The sequence below is a fragment of the Seriola aureovittata genome, chromosome 2, assembly GCF_021018895.1.
Source record: "Seriola aureovittata isolate HTS-2021-v1 ecotype China chromosome 2, ASM2101889v1, whole genome shotgun sequence".
Classification (NCBI taxonomy): domain Eukaryota; kingdom Metazoa; phylum Chordata; class Actinopteri; order Carangiformes; family Carangidae; genus Seriola; species Seriola aureovittata.
In genome coordinates, this window is record NC_079365.1 from 21,438,844 (window position 1) to 21,459,877 (window position 21,034).

The following is a 21,034-nucleotide window of genomic DNA, read 5'->3' on the forward strand; positions in this document are numbered from 1 at the left end:
ATAATGAGATGTCAAGTAAATGAACTACACTATAGGCTACATGTACATGTACATATTGGTTTAGAGTGTACACAGGTACAGTTTGGTATCATATGCAGTAAGCAGACTTGTCTTTCTCTGGGTGTGGAATTAATATTGAGTATTAATCACCGGTAATTACATTTTAAACACACATTAGTTTCAATGTGTCACTCAGTCTCTTTACAGCACCTTTATAGCAAAAACCTTTCGCATAATTGATAAAATTTGCTTCGGTATCAAAGGACTTAACATGATGAACACAATTATTATATCAGCAGTATCTGCAGGTTTGTGAATTACATTTTTACAAATGATTTTTCATGTTGTTGTGCTGCTGTCAGACGGGACCAGTCCTGTGCAGTAGGTTTATTTTGATGGAGCGTCTCTTTTTTTTCTTCCCATCACTGTAATGAAACATTGGGCTTGTCTGTGTTTTTTATTTATTCAGCAGCCCAGAGGGACAACATGTTTCCTGCAGGGAGAACAAAAGAAAAGAAAAAAAAAAAAGAAAAAAAAAACAACACTTGGTCAAACCGTTTCATCTTGATTGAGTGAATATGCTCAATTTAGCTGAGGGTTGTTTGCATACTCAGGTAGTTTGTGTCTGTGCGTGTTAGCGCTTAGTTAACAGTCAGTTATGATTTGAAATGTGTTGGTCTGTCTTTATCACACACCATCCAATATGTCTTTGTGTGGGTGTGGGAGTCAGTGCACATACCATACTCATGCAAGCATTTTGACTGTTTTCGCACATCCACACTTACTGTATCTGAACATGTGTAGGTGTACCAATGTGTTCGGTATCAACCATACATTCACACAAGCACTGACACATACACACACACACACACACACACACACACACACAGACACACACACAGAACAGAGGATTCAGCTGAGATCAGCAGCTCACCCTAGGCTGTCAAATATTCTGTCAGCACAGCCCAAGAATCACAATTGGACTCTTTGGGAGGCATTAATTCAAAGCACCGTAACAATGCTCTCTGAAACCAAATCAACTGCCTGTAGTCAGCATATCAACTCTCAACTAACTCTCTCCCTCTATCGCTCCTATCTCCATCTCTGCCTCTCTCTCTCTCTCTCTCCTTGCCTCCTCTCTCGCTCTCTGTCTTTGCTGCCTTGTCTTTTCCTATCCTCACTGCCTCTCTCTCTCTCTCTCTCTCACTCTCTCTCTCTCAAATGTGTGATTGAACTTCTAAATGTGTTGCTAAAGCTGACTTACTGTACAAGACTGCCCAATATAGAAAGCAGCTTCCTCTACAGTTCAGATCTTGTAAAAGTAACACTGTTATTTGAGGTAAATGCATCTAAACTAAAAAAAAAATGAGCCAAACATTCCAGTACTAATCTGATTTTTAAATTCAGTCAAATTTCAAACAGTACTTGACCATATTACTATAATTGAAAACATAGTACAGAGAAATTAAATGTTTAGCTTTGCTTGCTTTTACTTTTAAATGGACAAGGCCACATTCAGTTAGTTTTCTTCATAAGGACACAGAGTAATGCAGATAGCAGATGTCACATGTCTCATTACAAAACAAGATGTTTTGAAGCTGTTGGCTGCAGCTAATCATTATTTCTGTTATTCTGTGATCTGTTCATTATTTTTCTGATTACTGAATTAAACGTTGGTCTGTAAAGTGTGAGTAAACAGTAAAAATATTCCCATCACGATTTCCTACAGCCCCTGTTGACGTACTGTTTTGTCCAATTAACACTCTGAATTCCAAAAATATTCCATTTACAGGGATATAAAACAGAGAGAAGAGGCAGATTTGACAAGCTGGTACCACAAAATATTTGGCTTTTATTTTTTAATAAATGGATTATCAAAATTTTTGCCCATTCAATTTTTATTCAGTTAAATTTCTTTTCAATACTGCTCATCATTATGTCTTTTTATCAGTGTTACTATGTTACTTAAAATCTGTATACCGGCATTTTTATTATATTTGCTAGGTTTTGTTAAAGGAAACATCAGAACATTTATATCACAGTCACAGAATTTCTCATTAAATCAAATAACAGATGCAGCCTGACATTCGGGCGTCTCTGCACTCCTCAGCAATCCCCAATTTGTTAAGGAATTATTCTCTTCAGCTTCTGCCTGTATTAAAATAATCTATCTTTTGCCTGTACCTCTACTGGAAAAAACAGACAGAGAAAGAGAAAATCTCCCGTTTTTATATTAGCTAAATCTTCTTCTAACCATCTGTTTTCTGCCTTTAACACACTGGTTGTGGCTAGCACACAGCAGAGGTGCTGGCTCTGGCTTGTCAGTTGTTGGTTGTAAGTTGTATTGTTGTAACACCATGTTGTTTTGGCTTCAGGAAACCGCCTCATAAAAAAAGATGAGGGGCTCAGAAAAAAAAAAAAAAAAGATAAATGAAAATGAAAAGTTTCTTTTCTCCCCTCTGTATCAGAGAGAGCAAGGGCACCGACTGCACTTTATTAATGTGCTCCATCTCCTTCGCTTTTGTGTCAAGTGTAATACAAAGGGCAGGTGTGTGTCTGTGCGAGAGAGGAGGCGACAGAAAAGAGAGTGAGCAAATTTCTATCATCAGGAGTTATTCCAGTGCATGTTATCCTCGGTAAGAGGTGTTAGTGTTATACAGGTCTTTGTTGCATCTTTAAAATTGCCTTTCATGTAAATATGAGACATAATTCATCAACTGATTGCTTGTCTCCTACATTCAACTTCACTGTAGATGAAGCTTGATTACTTTTCCTTTCATTTGAACTGAAGCACTTCAGTCTTTAATTTAGCACTGTGATGAATCCTACAACAAACTGTACTTGACTGGAGCAAAAAAAAAAAAAAAAATCTTTAATTACATCTATAACTTTCACTTTCCTGTGTCGAGAGTTAAAAAATGCAGCATTCAATCCACTCAATAATCTGCACTTGTACTCGGCTGTACTTAGCATCTTAGCTTTGGTGCAATTTTAGATGGTGCTGTTGAATTTCCTGAAAACATGCAGCCAAGCTCTACATTGTTGTTCCAGTAGATACAGAATCTGCGAGAGGCGCCTGTCGCTGCCACCAGACACACACAAGTCAAGTTAGGAAGAACAAGAAAGAGTCAGGGAAGAGAAAGGAAAGCAGCACTCTGTCACAGAAGTCAGAAACTCAAACTGCGATAACTGGTTTACATAACCTCCATCATCACCATTATATGGTGCCACAATCGAAAGGCAAATGTGACCTTCTCACCTTTACTTTCCATTGTACGATTTAAGTGTTAAACGACATCAGGGTGCATTTGCATTTTAACACATTTCTTTAAATGCCAGTAGACCGAGGTGAGAATGGAGATTAATTGAAAAAAAAAAGAAGTGTGATACCGTCACAAGTAAAGATAAATACATATACAGATTGATAGGTAGCAAGAGGGGGAGGGAAAGAGAGAAGCCGATGTTAGAGGTTCAGCTTGAGAATTTCCAGTTGATGTATTGTGCTCCAGTGTAAATCATGATCTGTGTTGACTAGTGGAACAACAAAAGCTATTGGAGAAATATAAACACAAGATAGGGCAGCGAGAGGAAGGGTGGAGGCGCAGCGTCGAGTCATAGAAAACAAGGAGGGACAAGCCGACAGAAGAGGACAAGTGAAGATAGGAGATGGAATATGAAGGCAAACCTGCGGTAAATTTAATTTAATAATAATAACAATAGTAATACTTAATTTTTATAAAACCTTTCATACAAAAATCAAAGTGCTTTAACTTTGAAAACAGAGTAAAAACAGGAAACACAAAATAATTTGAAAAGCAGGTAAAAATAAAAGTGCTCAGTGTTGCAGAGAAAGCAAGCCATTTGAGATTTTTAAAATAATAATCCACTATTCAAAAAATAGACATTAGGATGCATAAAAGGTCATAATAAAAACAACATGTGGGAAACCATGTGAAGCACGCACATCACAATAGGTGTCATTTAAGGATTTCAGCAGAGCCTCCCTCTCTTGTACCTTTTTGGGGAGGCTGTTCCACAGTTTGGGAGCAGAGCTAAAAAAAAAAAAGGTGCATTGGTGGGGTTTCGGGTTGCTCGAAAGCCAGCAGCAGAGGATCTAAGGGCTCGTGGAGGAACATAAAGCAACAGGGAATCTGTGATGTAGGCCTGTCCTAAGCCCTTGAGAGCTTTGTATACAAGTAGAAGGACTTTAAAATCAATTGTAGAAGATACAGGGAGCCAGGGCAGTGTGGCTAAGACTCCAGTGATGTGTTCTCTCCTCTTTGTTTTTGGTCGCGGTCTAGCAGCAGAATTCCGGATAAGTTGTGACCTCTGAATGCATCAGTGCATAGCAGTAGTCTGGTCTATTTGAGATGAAAGCATGGATGAATTTTTCAGCATCTTCTTGGGTCAGGAATGGTGTACCTCGGCGATGTTTCTGCCACATCGGTCACTTTGTTTATATGTGACGTAAAACTTAAGTCTAAAATAACACCCAGACTTGTTTTAAGCAGCTCATAACTTTTGGTTTTGGGGCCAACTAATAGAATTTCTGTCTCATCTTTATTTAGTTACTTTGAATTTTTAGTGATTATTATCATTATATAATGAGTTGTTCCCACCATAGAAGCACCAGCACGAGTGTGTCGATACATAAAAACTCACATGTGTTTACACCAGGAATGGATGGAGAGTCAACCTGCGGTCAGCTATAAATAGCCTCGGCTCAAATGCTAGTGTTGGCTGGATGTTCCCAATGGTGTGATCAGTAGTTTGAGTGTCAGTAGTGGCCTGAGGCAGGTAGCCCCTGGGTACATGTCCTGGTTATGGTCGAGCTGCTTAGGCCTTAACTGACACACAAACATGCGCGCACACACACGCAACTTATCTGTTTGCCTCTCTCTCTTCAGGTAGCTACACTGAAATAAAAATTACATTCATAGAAATACAGCCAAATGGAATATGAAATAGCTATTGATGTAGGTGAAACTAACCAGAAATATCTAAACAATAACAAATAAATGGACATGTACAATACGCATCAATATGTTTTTACAATTCAGGTCTGTTGCTTGCGGCCTATAGTAATCAATGCGTTGTATTGATTTATTATATTACACAAGTACTGGGTTCACAATGGGCTTTAAACACATTTTTCTTCCTGGACCTTGAGCCATATATTAATGCATGCTCCTTTCTCTTCCTGTATTATAGTTTCTGGTATATTGTAGGTTATAGTTTCAGTCTGTCCTTTGCTTTGAAATAAACAACACTTAAATGTCAGTGTCTTCAAGGTTTATATGCTAGAACTGGAATACTGTAGATATCACTGAATCCTTCCCAAAGTCCCTGCAAAGTAAACAAAGTTTTAATAAAACTGACTGACAGTTTTATTATTATATACTAAGCATTACTGTAGTACACACAGCCTTTCAAATTAAAATCTAAATTCAACATCTGTGTAAAAGCTAAAAAGCATGAAAATAAGAGGTGTCAAACACCATGGAGATCATACCTGTATCATCTAATGTCAAATGAAAAAATATCACACATTCATGAAGTAAAATGATTCATAGCAATGCAATATGCAAACCAATGTTGCACGCTGCAGCTAGGTTTGTCTCTAAAAAAAACCACAGAAGAAGTGAATCATACTCTGTTATTGACTGTTAGACCACCACCGCTAGATATCAAACTGATATTATGTAATATGTTTATGCAACGGAATTGACAGGACAATGTGTTTTATGAGTTAAAATATCAGCAGCAACAGCACTAAAGGGAGCAGAACGGAACTGTGTGAGGCTGAGTGGCTATTGGAAATGAAAGTTATTTTGTATTATTGATCCTCTGATGTCAATGTGCATGCATTGTTGAGTGCATACTGTACATACAGTGTGGGACACTGTCTCTGTAATGTATAAATACAGTATGTGTGCACAAGCATGACTGTGTGTGTGTGTGTGTGTGTGTGTGTGTGTGTGTGTGTGTGTGTGTGTGTGTGTAAAGGTTGTAAGTACTGTATACCATAGATGAGTGATAGGGTTTCCCCATAAGCCGCTCTAGGCCTCGCATTCCTCTCATTGGTGGAGTTTGATGTGTGCAGGCCTTTCAGCTAATCTGGGAAGAATGTCGTCTACAGACACACACATGTGTTCCATTAAGTCCAGATCTGCGTAAATAATATAACATGCAACAGCTAACGTTACAGGTAACTATACCCCCACAGCTGTGCCTTTGGCTTTGCAGTGCCCCACCAGCTCAGCCTATAAAAAGGCAAAGCCAACACTCATATCTAATGAGTAGATGTATCCCAGTGCAGACGGTGGTTTAAGAGGCTGCTGATTTTTACTGATTGGATATTGAGGCCATATTCTTTTTTTCTTCTCCTTTCAAATAAAAACACGTGTGATGTGATTAATATGTGCGTATAAAAATATTTTACAGTTGAGCTATAGACTGGGTATATATTTAATGACACATCAGTCAAAAATATACGGTACTCCATATACTTATAGATCCGATAATATCATCAATGTATCAGTTCAGCCTCGATCAAATAATGTGTTGGGAGACCTTTCAGTTACTCATTGTAGTTTAAAACGTGCCGCGTCGCACTTGTCCCACTGAATGTGCTTTTTCAACATGATTCGTCAGGCACAATGTGAACCTGCCACATGCATCAGTATAATGAGTATCACATAAATCTGTACAGGAGCATAAATGTTTGTCACATGGCAGGAGCCGTGCGAGAGACCATATAAGTGCCCGACTTCCTATCCCCACCCCTCCCCCTATTGTTAAAGGTTCTAGATCCAGACGACCATCATTGGGTCTTTGTGTTTATTGTCTGCCTGATGTGCTTGTGCTGATTGGCTCGATCCGACCGAGCGACAGGACAATGTTTGCTTTTGCTGTCTGCCTGGGGAAGTCCCTCTTGTTCTCAAACAGGCCCAGCCGCAGTAACTGATACAAAGTTCAGAGGATGCCAGTCTCTTCCTGGTGTGGTGCAGCATCTTCCTGTGGCTGCACACCAAAGTTAGTTAGAAACTGAGTGAGCGATTTGTTTATGTGCGCATTTATTTTACCTTCACTGTTCTCATCCAGGATTACAGTAACATGAGCAAACAAGTCAACTCTCCTGCTACTGCTCTATTTCGGTCAGAACGAGAGTGTGGGTGTGCGAGATTAAAAAAAAAAAAAAAGAGGTTAGACTCAACATGGTGTCAAGTAGAGATGGAAAACGGCTGGCAGCATCTGGTTTTGGTAGAAATATCACAGAAACCTAAAGCCAGCCAGAAAGTGAAAGAGAGGTGACGGGGGTGATAGTGTCTGAAGTGAGGACTAGAAAACAAAAGAAAGGTGTCAGAGAACAAGTGAGGAGAACAATGCTTCTTGCACTTGCAAACTGTTGTGAGCCAGCAAGGAAATGTGAGGAGTTTGGCTGTTGCTGTTCTGGGTGCCAGCACTCCTAATGAGTCTGTCAGGGCCAGTTAGCGCAGCCAGGCCTTCTTGTGTCCCCTCCAGGCCGCAGACAGCTGTTATTAGCCCCGTAATGGCATGCCACAGGGCCAGATTAGCCTGGCACACTGGAGAAATATCAAACATTCACTTACTGTGGCTCCTTTGCTGGCTAAAGCAGCTATTCTGCGAGGCATTCATTTAGCTGCGATGCTGGCAAGCTACCTAACAAGCCACGAAAGAAAAAGTCTCCAGTGAGAGATGCAGTTAGTGTACAGTAGCTCCTGTGCTGGGTAGGAAGAAAAAGAAATGTTTGACTGGAGGATGTACAAGACGCAACATACCAGGTTATGTTACTAATACTAAATACTGTTGCATATATTGCATATATTTATTCTTAAAATTCAAAGAGAAAAATCTATATGAATTTTTGAATTTGCTTTGCTGCTTTTATAAGTTGTTGGTTATCAGGCCGTTGCAGTGCTGTGGAAAGTTGTAAATGAAAGATCTTTTTGATAACGGCGCCTGCAATCATCATGCGAACCATATCGACAAGATGGCCATTGCTGTCTACTCATCTGTTTTCACCTTTCATAATGAGCACAGGAAATCAAAACCTTACACAGCAAAGTACGCTCACCCTGCCTCAGGGGACAACCTACACTGTATACAGTCAGTGACAGGCCTACGCCATTAGAGATCGGCATACTGTTAATAAACACGGTGCACTGCTCTGCATAGGATGCTGCTTATAAGGTATAAATCATGCTCTTTGAGCCTGCTGTTTCTTGAATGTCTTTCATGCATGGTATGTTACATAAGCTTCTGCATAAATTGATTTGTGGCTTTCATTGCACTGCAATCGCTGTGCATTTAGGCCCATAAACACAATCTGCAAAGGTGTGTTTATGGCGGCTCCACTGTAAAATCTGATGCATGCGAACCATGTGACGGGCTAGAAATGGAAGGCAGTTTTGGTTGGTTCAGGGATTATTTTTCTCACCTAACTGTTAAATATAGTTAAACAATGCATGTTTCACTGCGTAGCAATATGAAGCCCTGCCCTTGAATGTATTTGTGTGTGTTTGTGTGTGCATGTGTGTGTATGTGCGTGTGTGTGTGTGTGTGTGTGCGAGTGTGATTTCTCAGTTTGTGTGTCTGGTGACCTGACAGAATGAATGTTAAAAATAAGAAGGTGGGACAGAGCAAAGCAAGTAGAAGAAGTGTGAGAGAAAGATAATGTGGTATTTGTCCTCATTAGCAGACTGCATGGATCAAGTGTGGCAAAACCATTAAGAACTATGCATAGTAGGCAGCAGCCATAGTCATCTCCAAATATAAATTCATGTTTTTTTGTTTTTTTCCTCACTCTTATTAGCAGTTTCTTCATCACCAGCTGCAGCATTTATTTCAACAGCAGGCAGCATTCAAAAGCTAAAATAGACTCTCCAACACCAGGGACAAAAGGATGTAGCTCATTCTATCAGTTAACACAAATACACAATAGGTGTTCCCTGTTGCATAAATCTGGTGACAGAAATGACGTGGAAAATGTGGGCCAGCTGTTCCTGAAGAGATGTGTTCACGTGACGACGGCACCGGAATCACAGAGGTGAAGTGAGATGAGCAGAGCTGAGAGTGATAAAGACGAGCAGCGAGACATAGAAAAGTGAGATTTGAGGAGAATCCCGGGATGTGTCCCTGCTGCGACTGTGGGCCACGGTGCGAACCCCACCGAGTTGCACCGTCTTTCCCTGGCAGGGACCACTTGTTGCGAATCATTAGCTTCCCAACCACCGAGGGCTTCGCCACCACTCCTTCGGGTTGTGTTACACAGCTGAAACCCACATGGGGAAGTGCAAGGAGGAGCTGGCAGGCTTAGAGAGCACGCCGCACTGTAATTATCAGCTGTGTAACGTATAGAAAACCGGAGTCAGTAGACTATAGCGGTAGCTCAGGAGCCCTGGCCACCAAACACAAGAGCTTAGTTCCATTAGTGCCGCTGATGAGCCAACCTGATCCAGTTATTATGTGTGGTACATCACCATGAGGTGATGCGATTTAACATGGCAGCCAATGTGCAGGCTTTGTGACGTGGTGGAAATTTATGAAATGAACACTGGTAAACAAACTGGAGTATGTACAGTACATGTCTTTACTGCATGACCTCTGCTCTGTAGGAAAGCAAAACTTAAGTCACTTTAAAACTGAATTAGCTGAGAACAAATGTACTTCAAATCTCTATCTTTTCATTGTGATTTTATCATCCATGTGAATTCTCTGCAAAAGTCAAGAAAATAGATTTAAAACCCCCCCTCTCTTTCTCTCTCTCTCTCTCTCTCTCTCTCTCTCTCTCTCTCTTTCCCCCCTCCAGAGCAGATACGGTGCTGCAGATCGAGGTGTGAGGCTCTACAGCTCCCTGCCCATGCGCCCAAACCCTGACGGCAAGAGACTGCCCTCTACTGGGGTAAGACTCACCTCTCCCAGCCTCCCCCCAACCCCCGCCCCCCCCCCGCCATCCTCACCCCTCCTCCCTCACCCCTTGGTCTCATCATCCATACCTCCATGTACCTCCATACCATATTTTAACCCCAGTCCCATCTGCACAGCAAGACAGTCCACGCACAGGATTAGAGGGACATATCAGAGGCAGTGTAGTTTTTTTTATTTACTCACTAAATTTTAGCTGCCCAGTAGTCGCTGGGAATTCCTATGATAGAAAGCTAATGGGTAGAAACAGCTGATGAATGTGATTGCCAATATCTAGACTTAAATCATGACACCACCTTCAGCTACCATGACTTCTTTCTTCATTCTTTAAGCCCACATGCCACATTCCACCATCACCACTACTACTACTACTACTACGACTGCTATACTGCTACTCGCCCTATGGGCTCTTCCCACGCTCACTCTGACAGACCTGCTCCGTCCTCATCCCCAAAACCATCATTGGCCACCACAAGCACCCATCTGACTTGGTGGTTTGTGTGGTATCTGCCTGGTAGCTTTTCAGAGAAGCGTGCTGCTGCTGCTGCTGCTGCAGCTGATAGGCCAACTAACTGCCTGCTACTGTTTTTTTTTTGTTGTGGCTTTTTGGATTCTTCTGCTTCTGACCTATTTTAGTTGAAAAAGAAAAGAAAAGGTTGATTAAGTGTAAAAAAAAAAAAAGTTTATATTTTGGTAATTTTCTCTTTTTTATGATATTGTGAAGCAGCTGTATTCGGACAACATAGTCTAATTTTTTAAGTTTTATATGTAATTGTTCATGAAGACGCTTGGAAAAAGAAAGTTTACTGAAGTTTAGTGATGCAGCACTTGCAGCACTTTGACTTTGACAAAGTGCTGGAACAGTCGCTCTAATTTGTTTGTGAAACCTTTCTTTCATTTTTTAAAAATAAAAAATGAAATCTTTCAGTATTGTGAAAATCATAATTAGAATCTGGCTTTGCCTTGCTTTTATGCATTTATGCATTTATGTAACAAAGGAGAGAAAATGAAAGAACAATAGAGCGAAAAGAGAGAATTTAATTTCATATGTCTCCCTTTTTCATGTTTCACTTCATGCAAGTGCTTTTTGAATTATCTCTTCACTGCTCCGGGGCTCAATGAGAGGAAGAGTGGGTGAGTGAGGGAGAGACAGAGTAAGAGAGACAGACAAAGCGAAAGCTGCATAATATTGTTGGTGCGCACCTTTTTTAATTACAACAGAGATTGTATTGATGTCTCAGGCCACATGTCCTAAATCATTTATCAAGGGGGAGAGTGCTAACAAAGCATTTCTGAGAAACCCATCCTCTCCCAGGGCCTGGAATCATACGTTATCTAAAGTGAATATAGTTAATGCTGTTCTGTGGAGAGACCCACTTACAAATCATGGGAATGAGTTCCTTGTCAGGACATGCATGAGCTAGTTAAAGATATATATCCACTTGCATCTGATCCTATGTTGTGCAAATTCAACTCTGCGTCTAAATCTCTGTGCAGAAGTTGACGAGGGCTGCGTTAAAAGTGACAGATGAACATTAATGTAAGGAAAAGAACATTTCTTAATCTACTAGTTGCTTCGTTCTGCAAAAACTTAAAGCTTGCATCTCTTGCACAGATTGGAGTTTATCAAAAGGAGACAATATGTGCTATTTTCTGCTCCAATCTTTGGTTTTGTGTCATTTCCTTTTGTCTGTTATTACCTGGGTGCAGCATCAGTACAGTAGCAGACTTTAGCTACAGGCTGCATGGAGAGGAGGAGAATATAAACCACTTAACATGCAGGAGGAAACCAGACGTTTTTCCATTGCACTTATCAGGTGCTGCGGTGAGAGCAAGTGTCAAGGTGCAGTAGGTCCCTGCCCCCCCCCTCCTTCCCTCTCAACCCCCAGCTCCTCTCACCCATCCTCTCCTTCCTCCCCTCTTCCTTCCCCTGCACACCCCTTTTATTTTCCCCTGATCTCTATCTCTGTCCCTCCCCCCTCCCTTTCCCTCACCCCCCACCACCACTCACCACCCTCGGTTCAGTTAAAAGTGGGCTTGGCACTTCCGCAGCAACCCCCCCACCTTCACCCCCATACCACCACTTCTTTTCTCTCTGTCAAACTAACCTCCGACTCCTGCTCTTCACCTCTATGTTTCCTGTCAAGGTGCACTGCCCACCTCCCCCCTCCTCCCAGCCACCGGCTCTGCCCCCGCAACCTTTTCCTTTTCTTTCTTTCAACATCTATTATGGCTCTAAATGCCTACAGTTCATTTTTTAAAATGCTCAGTGCAGAGGGCGTGACCCTCCCAGCACTCTGTAGTGATCTTCTCACCCCTGCATATATACAAATGTTTGTGTGTGTGTGTGTGTGTGTGTGTATGTGTTTGGGAGCTGTATATGGATTGGTCCTATTAATGGGAATTTGGATGAATCTATCTCAAACTTTAAGTGCACAATGAATAATGGCCATTAGTCATGAATGTGTTCAATAGATTAAGATATGAACCTCTTACTGATTTAACTGGAAGGAAAGCTAGGTTTGAAGCTGGAGACACAAGGTAGTTAGCCTAGCTTAGCATGAAGAGTATGTTGATACAGCTAGCCTGGGTTTGTCCAAATTAAAAAAAAAAAAAAAGAAAAAAAAAGTCCACCAATCAGCACCTCCAGCGCTCACTCATTAACACATTCTAGCTTGTTGTTTAATCTGCGCACAGAGACACATACTGTAGAAGTCGCGGCTTCCAATACATACAGCAACTCCCTCAAAAAGCACTAATTGTCATTAAACATGAATGTTGTGTATGGATTAGACTAGTGCGAGACAACATGTAAATCAGGTGTCATAAGGGGAATCTTTGGCAGAACCAGGCCAGCTGTGTCCCCCGTTGTTTTTATGCTTTATGCTAAGCTAACCGTCCCCTGACTCGAGCTCCACACTGAACACACAAACATGGGAGTGGTATAATGTCACTCCCAGAGAGAAATGTCTGTAAACTGACCAGAACCAACAGCAGCCAATGACGTCTAAGCAGAGGCTTAACCAAACAATGATCCGACAACCCAGTATGTAACTGGTCATATTCTGTAATTGAACTGGACAAACATCTCAGAAGTGAACCAAGACGGTACATGCACTGATGTGTAACAAAATGTTAAATTTAGATATTCAGATATTCAAACCCAACACTCCTTCTTTTATTGCTGCATTTCATAAAATGGAAATATTGTAGATGTGTTATGCACCATTTTATACACATTTCCCCAAAACTCTGCGCTACAAAGGCTCTGCCTCTCTTTGCAAACTTTTTCGATGTTTAATACGTAAACTCAGCTTTGTCATCAGTCAGTATCGTCATCTGCAATGTGACTACAGGCGTCTACACAACGAGTCGAAATAATGAAATACGTCGAGTGTTTAAGGTGATGCGCTGTGACTCTCAGAGCTGCGGGATTGGAGGTTTGTTTTAGCTCAGGTTGGATGAGCATCAGTGTGTTCTTTGCAGGGAGTCAAACTGTTTGAGCTAACATTGTAGCTGTTGTTGTTGTTTTAGCTCCACCGCCTTGACAGTGATACATAGGGTGAAGGTTCAGAATCTGCTGTAGCGCAGAGATGACAGGATTGTTTCAGGACTCCTCCTCCTTCTCTTTTTCTTTCTCTCTGCCTCTTTCTCCTTGGTTTCTCCCTCTCTCTTTCTCCCCTGCTTTCTCTCTCTTTCTCTCTCTCTGTGTCTTTCTCTCTTTTTCCAAGCTGATTTGGAGCCTTGCATAGTCAATTATGGAGGGAGTGAGAGATGGAGTGGGGGCTCCAGCTTCCATATTTTGGTGTGATATTAATATTGCATGAGCGCTATTCTGTAGCGAATATCTAAGAGACTGCCTATTAAGGCAGCAGCAGGAGAAGAATGTGACTGACACACACACGCACACACACACACACACACACACAAGCACACACTGATACACACACACACACACACACACACACACACACGCACAAACACAAACACAACCACACACACATATACTGTAGATACATACATACACAGACAGCCAGAGTGCAGGGGTGAATCAGTCAGGATCAGGCACAGGTTGTTATAATTAGTGTTTTCCAGATTTATTTTGGTGGGATAATAAGAGTGACTCATTTTCCTGTTTAATATGTCATGTTTGTTTATCTTGACATGGCTCACATCACACCGCACAGTGAGTGTGTTTGATGTTGGCGAGAACTGAGGGATGTTCCACTGTAATTGTGCTAAGAATGGAATATTTTAACTAACCCACTGAATAAACAAACAAAACAGAGACACAACACAAATGCGTACTGTAAAAAAAGAAAAAAAGAAAAAAAGAAATTGCCAAGATGATTGTAATATTGCAAAACAGGAGTGATTTAATATCAGCCTATTTATTTATTTGATTTTCTTCTGCTGCTGGGTGGGTATCAGTGAAGCATACAGGAAGTGTCAACAGGCTGAGAGGTTCCCGGCGATGACAGAGAGGCTTGGCATGGACACTTTTGGGTGCTAAGTGGTGGTGACACTGCATGGTCTGTAATAGACATCTCACTTCATGCCACCACAGATTTTCATCAACATCTGATATTAAGGTGTCATGAACATAACCCACATTAATACAGTATGAATGCATAATAACACTTACAATTTGTTAAATAGGCTTTTTTTTTGTAAACCTCAGCAATGATTACAGAAGGGTTCAGTGACAGAGTAACAGGGCTGAAATCAATAGGAGAATGTTAATAAGGATATTTTTCCAATGTTATTATACTGTGTATGATTATATTATACTGTATTTATGTGTATAAAATGTGTTGAACTCTTATGCATTACATGAGTTAAATTTGTAACATATATACAGAGTGTCATATAAGATAGATGTAACATATAAGATAGTGCCACCTGCCTATTATAATTCATCACAGCCCAAGGTGACATCTTCAGATTTCTTGTTTTGTACGACCAACAGTCCAAAACCAAAAGATGGAGAAAGAAAAGATTTTTGCTTGAAAAATGACTTTTGAACTGATTCTCAAAATAGATTCACACAGATACAGATTCATTCGCAACACTGATTAATCAGTAAATTGTTTCAGCTCCAGTCGCTAACTTTATGTAGTTCATTTTTTTATGACAATTTGTTTGATATCATTTCCCTCTCGAAGGGTATGTTTCAAAACTGGATGAAATGGACACGCTGAAAACCACAATTGGCTTTGTTTATCTACAATTAGGATTCTTATATTTTTATAAGCCTCAAATACTCTCAGCTTTGCTCTGGATAAGTTAAACTGCACCTACTGTAAGTGCACTGTCCATCTTGTTTCTAAATATGCATCTATTCCCACTCATCCCCCTTTAGTTGTTAAACCAGGCAGGCTACTGCAAATCTCCTGCATATCAAACATAATAATCAGCAGACACAGTTTTTCTCAGAGGACTCGGACCTGCAAACATGCTGAAGAGGTTTTCCTTTACAGCCTTTTCCCTCTTGTAGCAGCTTTGCCAGGCACTGTCTAAAGCCCAGAAAGCCTGGCCTAGAGTCGACACAGCCAGTTAGTCCCGAGCCCAGAAGCATCATGCTGGGCCAGACGTCGAACAAGTGCTTGGTGACCTTACAGCACCAGCTGGAGTTTAAAGAAGTCTTTAAAAGGCCGATTCTCCACAGTAATATCATCGTCCATGCCTCAAAGAGTCTGGATTAAGGCCCGCTTTCCCTCGCGAAAATGTAACAAATGTGTGAAAAAACATCACAGCCAAAGCCAATGTGGAGAGAGCGATGGCGAGAGGAAGAGGGGGAGGGAAAGAGAGAGAGAGGGAGGGAGAGAGAGAGAGAGAGAGAGAGAGAGAGAGAGGGCTAGGAAGAGACAGGAGAAGCGGAAAAAAGGGAGAAAGAAAGTAAGGGAAACTCAACATCTTAACACCCCCCAATCCCCCCACCCTGCCAGATATATCAATGTAGTTGGCTTTCTTTGAAATTCAAATGGAAAGAGGAACAAAAAAAAAAAAAGAAAAAAAAAGAAACCTCTGGCTTTGGAAGGGGGGGTGAGGAGGGGGGTGCTGAGAAAAAGACCTGCCATCTATGTATTAGTGCTCTGTAAATATTACATGAGCTCCACATTCACTCAGTTGTTTGGCATTACTTCCACTGGATGGGTATATTATTTTAGAAACCATGCCTTGTTTATGGAGAGGCATGACCTACTTCCAGACACTCCTCTCTCTCTCTCTGGTATTTTTTTTCTCTTTCTCTCCCCACTCTCTCTCTCTCGCTCCTGCGCTCTCTCTCTTTCCCTTTACCTCTCTTTCTGCTCCTCCTCTCTTTTTCTTGCTCTCTCTTATTCATTCTCAATCTGCAAAATCTCAACTGGTTGTCCCTGCTGAACAATTACAAGGCAGAGAGACCCAAATGGAGATGTTTGTAGAAAACAACATGTGTATAATTAAGGTTTAATGAGCTCTTGTCAGGGTGGAATGTGCAATTAGATTGGTAATAGAAAATTCTGCCTGAATGCTAGTGGCAGAGGCTGGATGTGGAGTCAGCATGGCAGTGAATGAAACAACAGTGAATTATTTTGAGCCCTATTGACAGAAGTAGATGGTGCTGGATGCTGCATTTAGATTTAAATACACGGGGAAGTCCCAAATACAGAAAGACAGTTTTTTTTTTCCTGGTGGTGCTGTATTGTTTGTTTTTAAATTACTGTACTTGTGCACACCAGGTTGGTTTCTTGGGAGAGCAGTTCTTAAACAGCTGAAGTTACTGTACGCTTTCCTGCTGCAGAATGGAGCAAGAGACAGAAATTGTGATTTGAACGGAGGAGGTCATAAATATCATTATTGCAGAAATATAAAAGGGAAGCCTGTTTTATTGTTCATAAGTAGGAAGTATTCAAGCGCCTCTGCCAAGGCTGCGCAATCTAAAATCCACTGAATTTGTCCTTTTAATAGAAAATGTTTAGCATTTTTGTAAAATTTCCATAATGGCACGAATCTGCATCAAGTATCACAGTGAAAGACAATCATGTTGATGAGGGAATGGCAGGCATGGTTTTTGGAGAATACCTGAATCCTGGCTCTGTACAGGGGTGGTTTTTCAAAGTTTCAAATGTGCCAGACTCATGACCACTGAGGTTTGGCCATGTAAGGTGATCATGTTGCTGTAGCACCATCTACAGGTGCAATTAGGGCTGCAACTAATGAGTATGTTTGACCAATCTGATGATTATTTTCTCGATCTTCATCAATTACTCATTTTTTCTACAAAATGTAAGAAAATTGTGAAAAATGTCCATTTTATTGTGCCATAACCCAGAGCAATGGCTGTAAATGTCTAAATGTCAAAAGCCCAAATATATTCAGTTTATCATCGTCGTACATGTCAAAGAAAAGCTGCAAATCCTCACATTTAAAAAGATGGAATCAGCGAATCTTTGGCATTTTTGCTTGTAAACTGACAGAAACAATTAATCAACGATAAAATTGGTGCATGATAAATTTTCCGTTGACCAAATAACAATTTCAGCCCTAAGATGTCATCAAAGTTTGCAGGTTCTCTCTGGGCTTTTGACCAAATGTGGAAATCTGGTACAGACAGACCAGACTGATATCGCCATGAATTACATCCACACTGGACGATTTTGCTCCTCGTGATTCATGTCCACTACTAATGTTTGGTGCTGATGTTGGAGATGGGCTGTTGATGTAAGAAAAGGCATTGAAGGTGGTGGATGTAGCAGTTCAGAGGTCAGGTCTCATCTCAGTTTACGTACACCCTTCATCAACCATAGCTATGAACTTGCTCCTGTTTTGTTTGCCTAACTGCACATTGAAAGGGCTATTTGTACATTTTCTCTGCCGCTGAACGTGGTTTCTTGCCGGGAGCGGATGGTGGTGATTGTGGCTTTACAAGACCATCATCGGCCATCATTGTCTTTATAGGCTAATACAAGAGGTTATAATTCACCCTCTGCTCCCTCTGAGCAGCACTACATCTTCAGAACACGTTGGAGGCTACAGTGAGTCGCTACTGGAAAGTGACAAAAGGAACTGATCCGGTTCGGCTAGCTAGCTGAGAGACGTGATAAGAGACAAGAGTTAACAATGGCGTTGAGTTGAGGTTATTCGTAACGTTTCCTCGAGAGTGGTAAGTAAACAGCTGTTAATGCTAACGTTTGCTATGTAGCAATAGCCAAACTGACAACTAGCTCCTTTAATCATAGTTTATTTTAAGTAACCATAATCTGTTCTTAAACTTAACCATACCATAGTTGCCATGTGCAGATAGCCTATTGTCGAAAGCAGAATTTTACAAACCTTGAGATTGGACATAATTGTGGGTTTTTGCAGAACTGTCCAATATGGATGTTGTTGTGTGGTGATGAGAGTTCGACAGACTGACAAATACAACGGAAAGTACAAACTCTGCGGTAGTGATGGATGCAAATAAGTGCATTTATTGAACTCACTCATCCCTCGTTTGCTCTCAGATCACTGCCTTGCATTTCTTTCCAGGTCTGTGCTTTTTCTGTCCCACAGACTGACTATTTCAGGGAAGAACACTTCAGGCCCTGTGTCTTTTTAAATAAGCCACTTGTGAGGGAAAAAAAAGGTATCTTGCTGCTCTCTTATTCTGCTCTCTTCCTCTTTTCTGACAGTCTTTTTCTTGACTTGGTGAAATTGCCAATTGTGGGTCTGGTGGAGAAGAAGATCCACACACACAAAAATCGTGTTTGGCTCTTTCTGAATTACTTGACTAGTCCCTGAATGAGAGGGCCCTTTGTTGGCTTCCTCTGGGACTGCCCTTGAAAGGCCCCTATTGTGTGGTAAGCACTATGATATAATGCAAGTGGATTTAATAGATTTAATGGAACACACAGGAATGGTTCTCAAGCCCTCATGTGATGGGAAGCAGCCTGTTTTAGGACGTCAGAACCGCATTTTAAAGAAATGAAATGATATGTCAATGTCACGTTACTCCAGAAGCATGTTAAGCTTTTATTATACGTTAGATAATATTGATTTGCTCCAGTGGAAAACCCATTGCATTTATCTTTACATCACAATCAGTGCGTTTTGGTATGTTATTTTCCAGATTTGTGTATGGCTTGATTATCCGTTCCTCTGTTCCACCTGAGTTGTGTTTGGAAGTCAAGGTTAGACAGAGTGGGGGGAGTTGAATGTCAGCGATGTGTTAGCTTTGTTTTCATTGTGTTAACAGGAGCACAATGGTACGATTGTGTGGCCATCTGAAACCCTACACCTACCCAGAGCTTTCGGGGGTCAGAGGTGGGGGAGATGTGTGTGCCTTTAGCCCGACGAACCATGCATTTTGAAAGACCCAGAAACCGAAGAGTAATCCACCCAGCATACCATCCAAACCCTTCTGCCTCAGCAGCTCGCTCACATACCAGATCTGCTCATCCAGAGTTCTTGTAAAATCCTCTCATTTTCCAAATATAAATGATGCTTCTTTTTTTTTTCTATTTTTCTTTTTTTTTTCTCCCCTTCCCCCTTTTACTTTGTAATCTGTCTCATTATTTTAAGGTGCCATTTGAGGTGTGGCCTGCCTCTTGAAACCCCTCAGTGTGATGGACAAGACCATAAAGCCAAGCAATAAACCTGAGATGAATGTTATATCTTAACACTGATAGAGGCAATTAAGTCCATCATAAGCGAGAGAGGGAACACTCTTCTCTGGGGACTCATTCACTTGCATGGTTTAACATGATCCCCAGCTAAATGCCTTATTTTATTTCTCCTCTCAGCTCACAGCTTACAGTCAAGCACAAATTGAGCTGATGTGTTTTTTTTTTTTCACACAATTTGGTCTTTTCTGTCTGATCTGCCCTTTTCTGTCTGTCGTCATGTGCCCCCCCCCCTTTCTCTCTCTCTCTCTCTCTCTCTCTCTCTCTCTATCTCTCCCTTTCTCTCTGTCCTCCCCATTTCGCCGTATTTGTCATGGTAATGTAAAAAATCTCAGCTGCTCCAATTCATTTCGTGCTCTTTCAGTCGAGAAAGAAGGGCAATCCTGTTTCTCCTCACTAGTTTCTGTGTGTTGAGGTTTAAATGTAATGAAGACCATATTTCATCTGCAAGGAGTTATATGACTGGGCGTGGCTGAGCGAGTCTGTTATGGGAAAATAAATATTATGGAAGGTCTAACTTAGTTATCTTTATCTCACTGGGATCAATGTGTGTATTATTGGATAGGATACATTACACAAGCATGTAGGCATGCATGCAATGTGCACACATTCAGAGCCAAGAACATAATGCATGCACGAGTTGTATATGCGCGCACGTACATAAGGAACACATAAAAGTGAAATACACATGCAGCAGCAGATATCCACACATACACACAGGCATTCCATATGTCCTTTACAGCACACCATCCCCCACACACTCCCTCTGCTTTGGTTATATCTGTATGTATGTGTGTGTGCATTCATGTGTGTGTGTATGTGTGTATGTGTGTGTGTGTGTGTGCCTGACATCGAGTCATTGAATGCTCTAATGACCACAGTCCTGACACAGGTATTTTGACTGCTGCCTCTTTCCATCGGCACATTGACTGACATGCGATTAGTTACGCTGGGGTGAAAAACTAGGGAGGCGCACGCTGTAGCCATGAAAAGAGACTAGGAGGAGGGTTAAGTTCTCCTCTCTCCTGCCTCATCTTGCTTTAAATCTAAAACATCCCTGGCTGCAGTTACTGGTTGCACGATTTGGTATTCAGTACGTACAGTAAAGCACAGCTGGGCTCGCAGCGACCTTATGAGAAAAGCCTCTCGTGTAGATCACTGCAGGTTAGCAGCGCCGTAGCACAGAATGCAAAATAGCCGCCGTAGCAGGAATATGGAATTCATACCGAACTGATCGGAAAATGCTTTTTTCATAAGTAGGGGTGTTTTACCCCCGTTACTGACCTTAGTAAGTGGATTGTGTATTGATCAGATTTCCCATCCACGTTTAATGCATGTCTTATATTTCCCAATGAGTTCCACACAGTGAGATTTAACAGAAGTTAAATGGGAGCAAAGATATCCAATCAGTTACTTATTGGCGGTCACCCAGAGTTTAG

The 21,034-nt window shown here is 41.2% G+C and overlaps 1 protein-coding gene across 3 annotated transcripts in view; it reads left to right on the forward strand.

Moving 5' to 3' along the window:
* tox2 (TOX high mobility group box family member 2) overlaps positions 1–21,034 on the forward strand; it is a 112,167-nt gene that overhangs the window by 41,310 nt on the left and 49,823 nt on the right. For all 3 annotated transcript variants that reach the window (XM_056387157.1, XM_056387149.1, XM_056387164.1), the window contains exon 2: positions 9,833–9,925. In XM_056387157.1, the coding sequence (XP_056243132.1) occupies positions 9,884–9,925 (42 nt within the window). In that variant the 5' untranslated portion in view covers positions 9,833–9,883. The remainder of the gene's footprint in view (positions 1–9,832; positions 9,926–21,034) is intronic.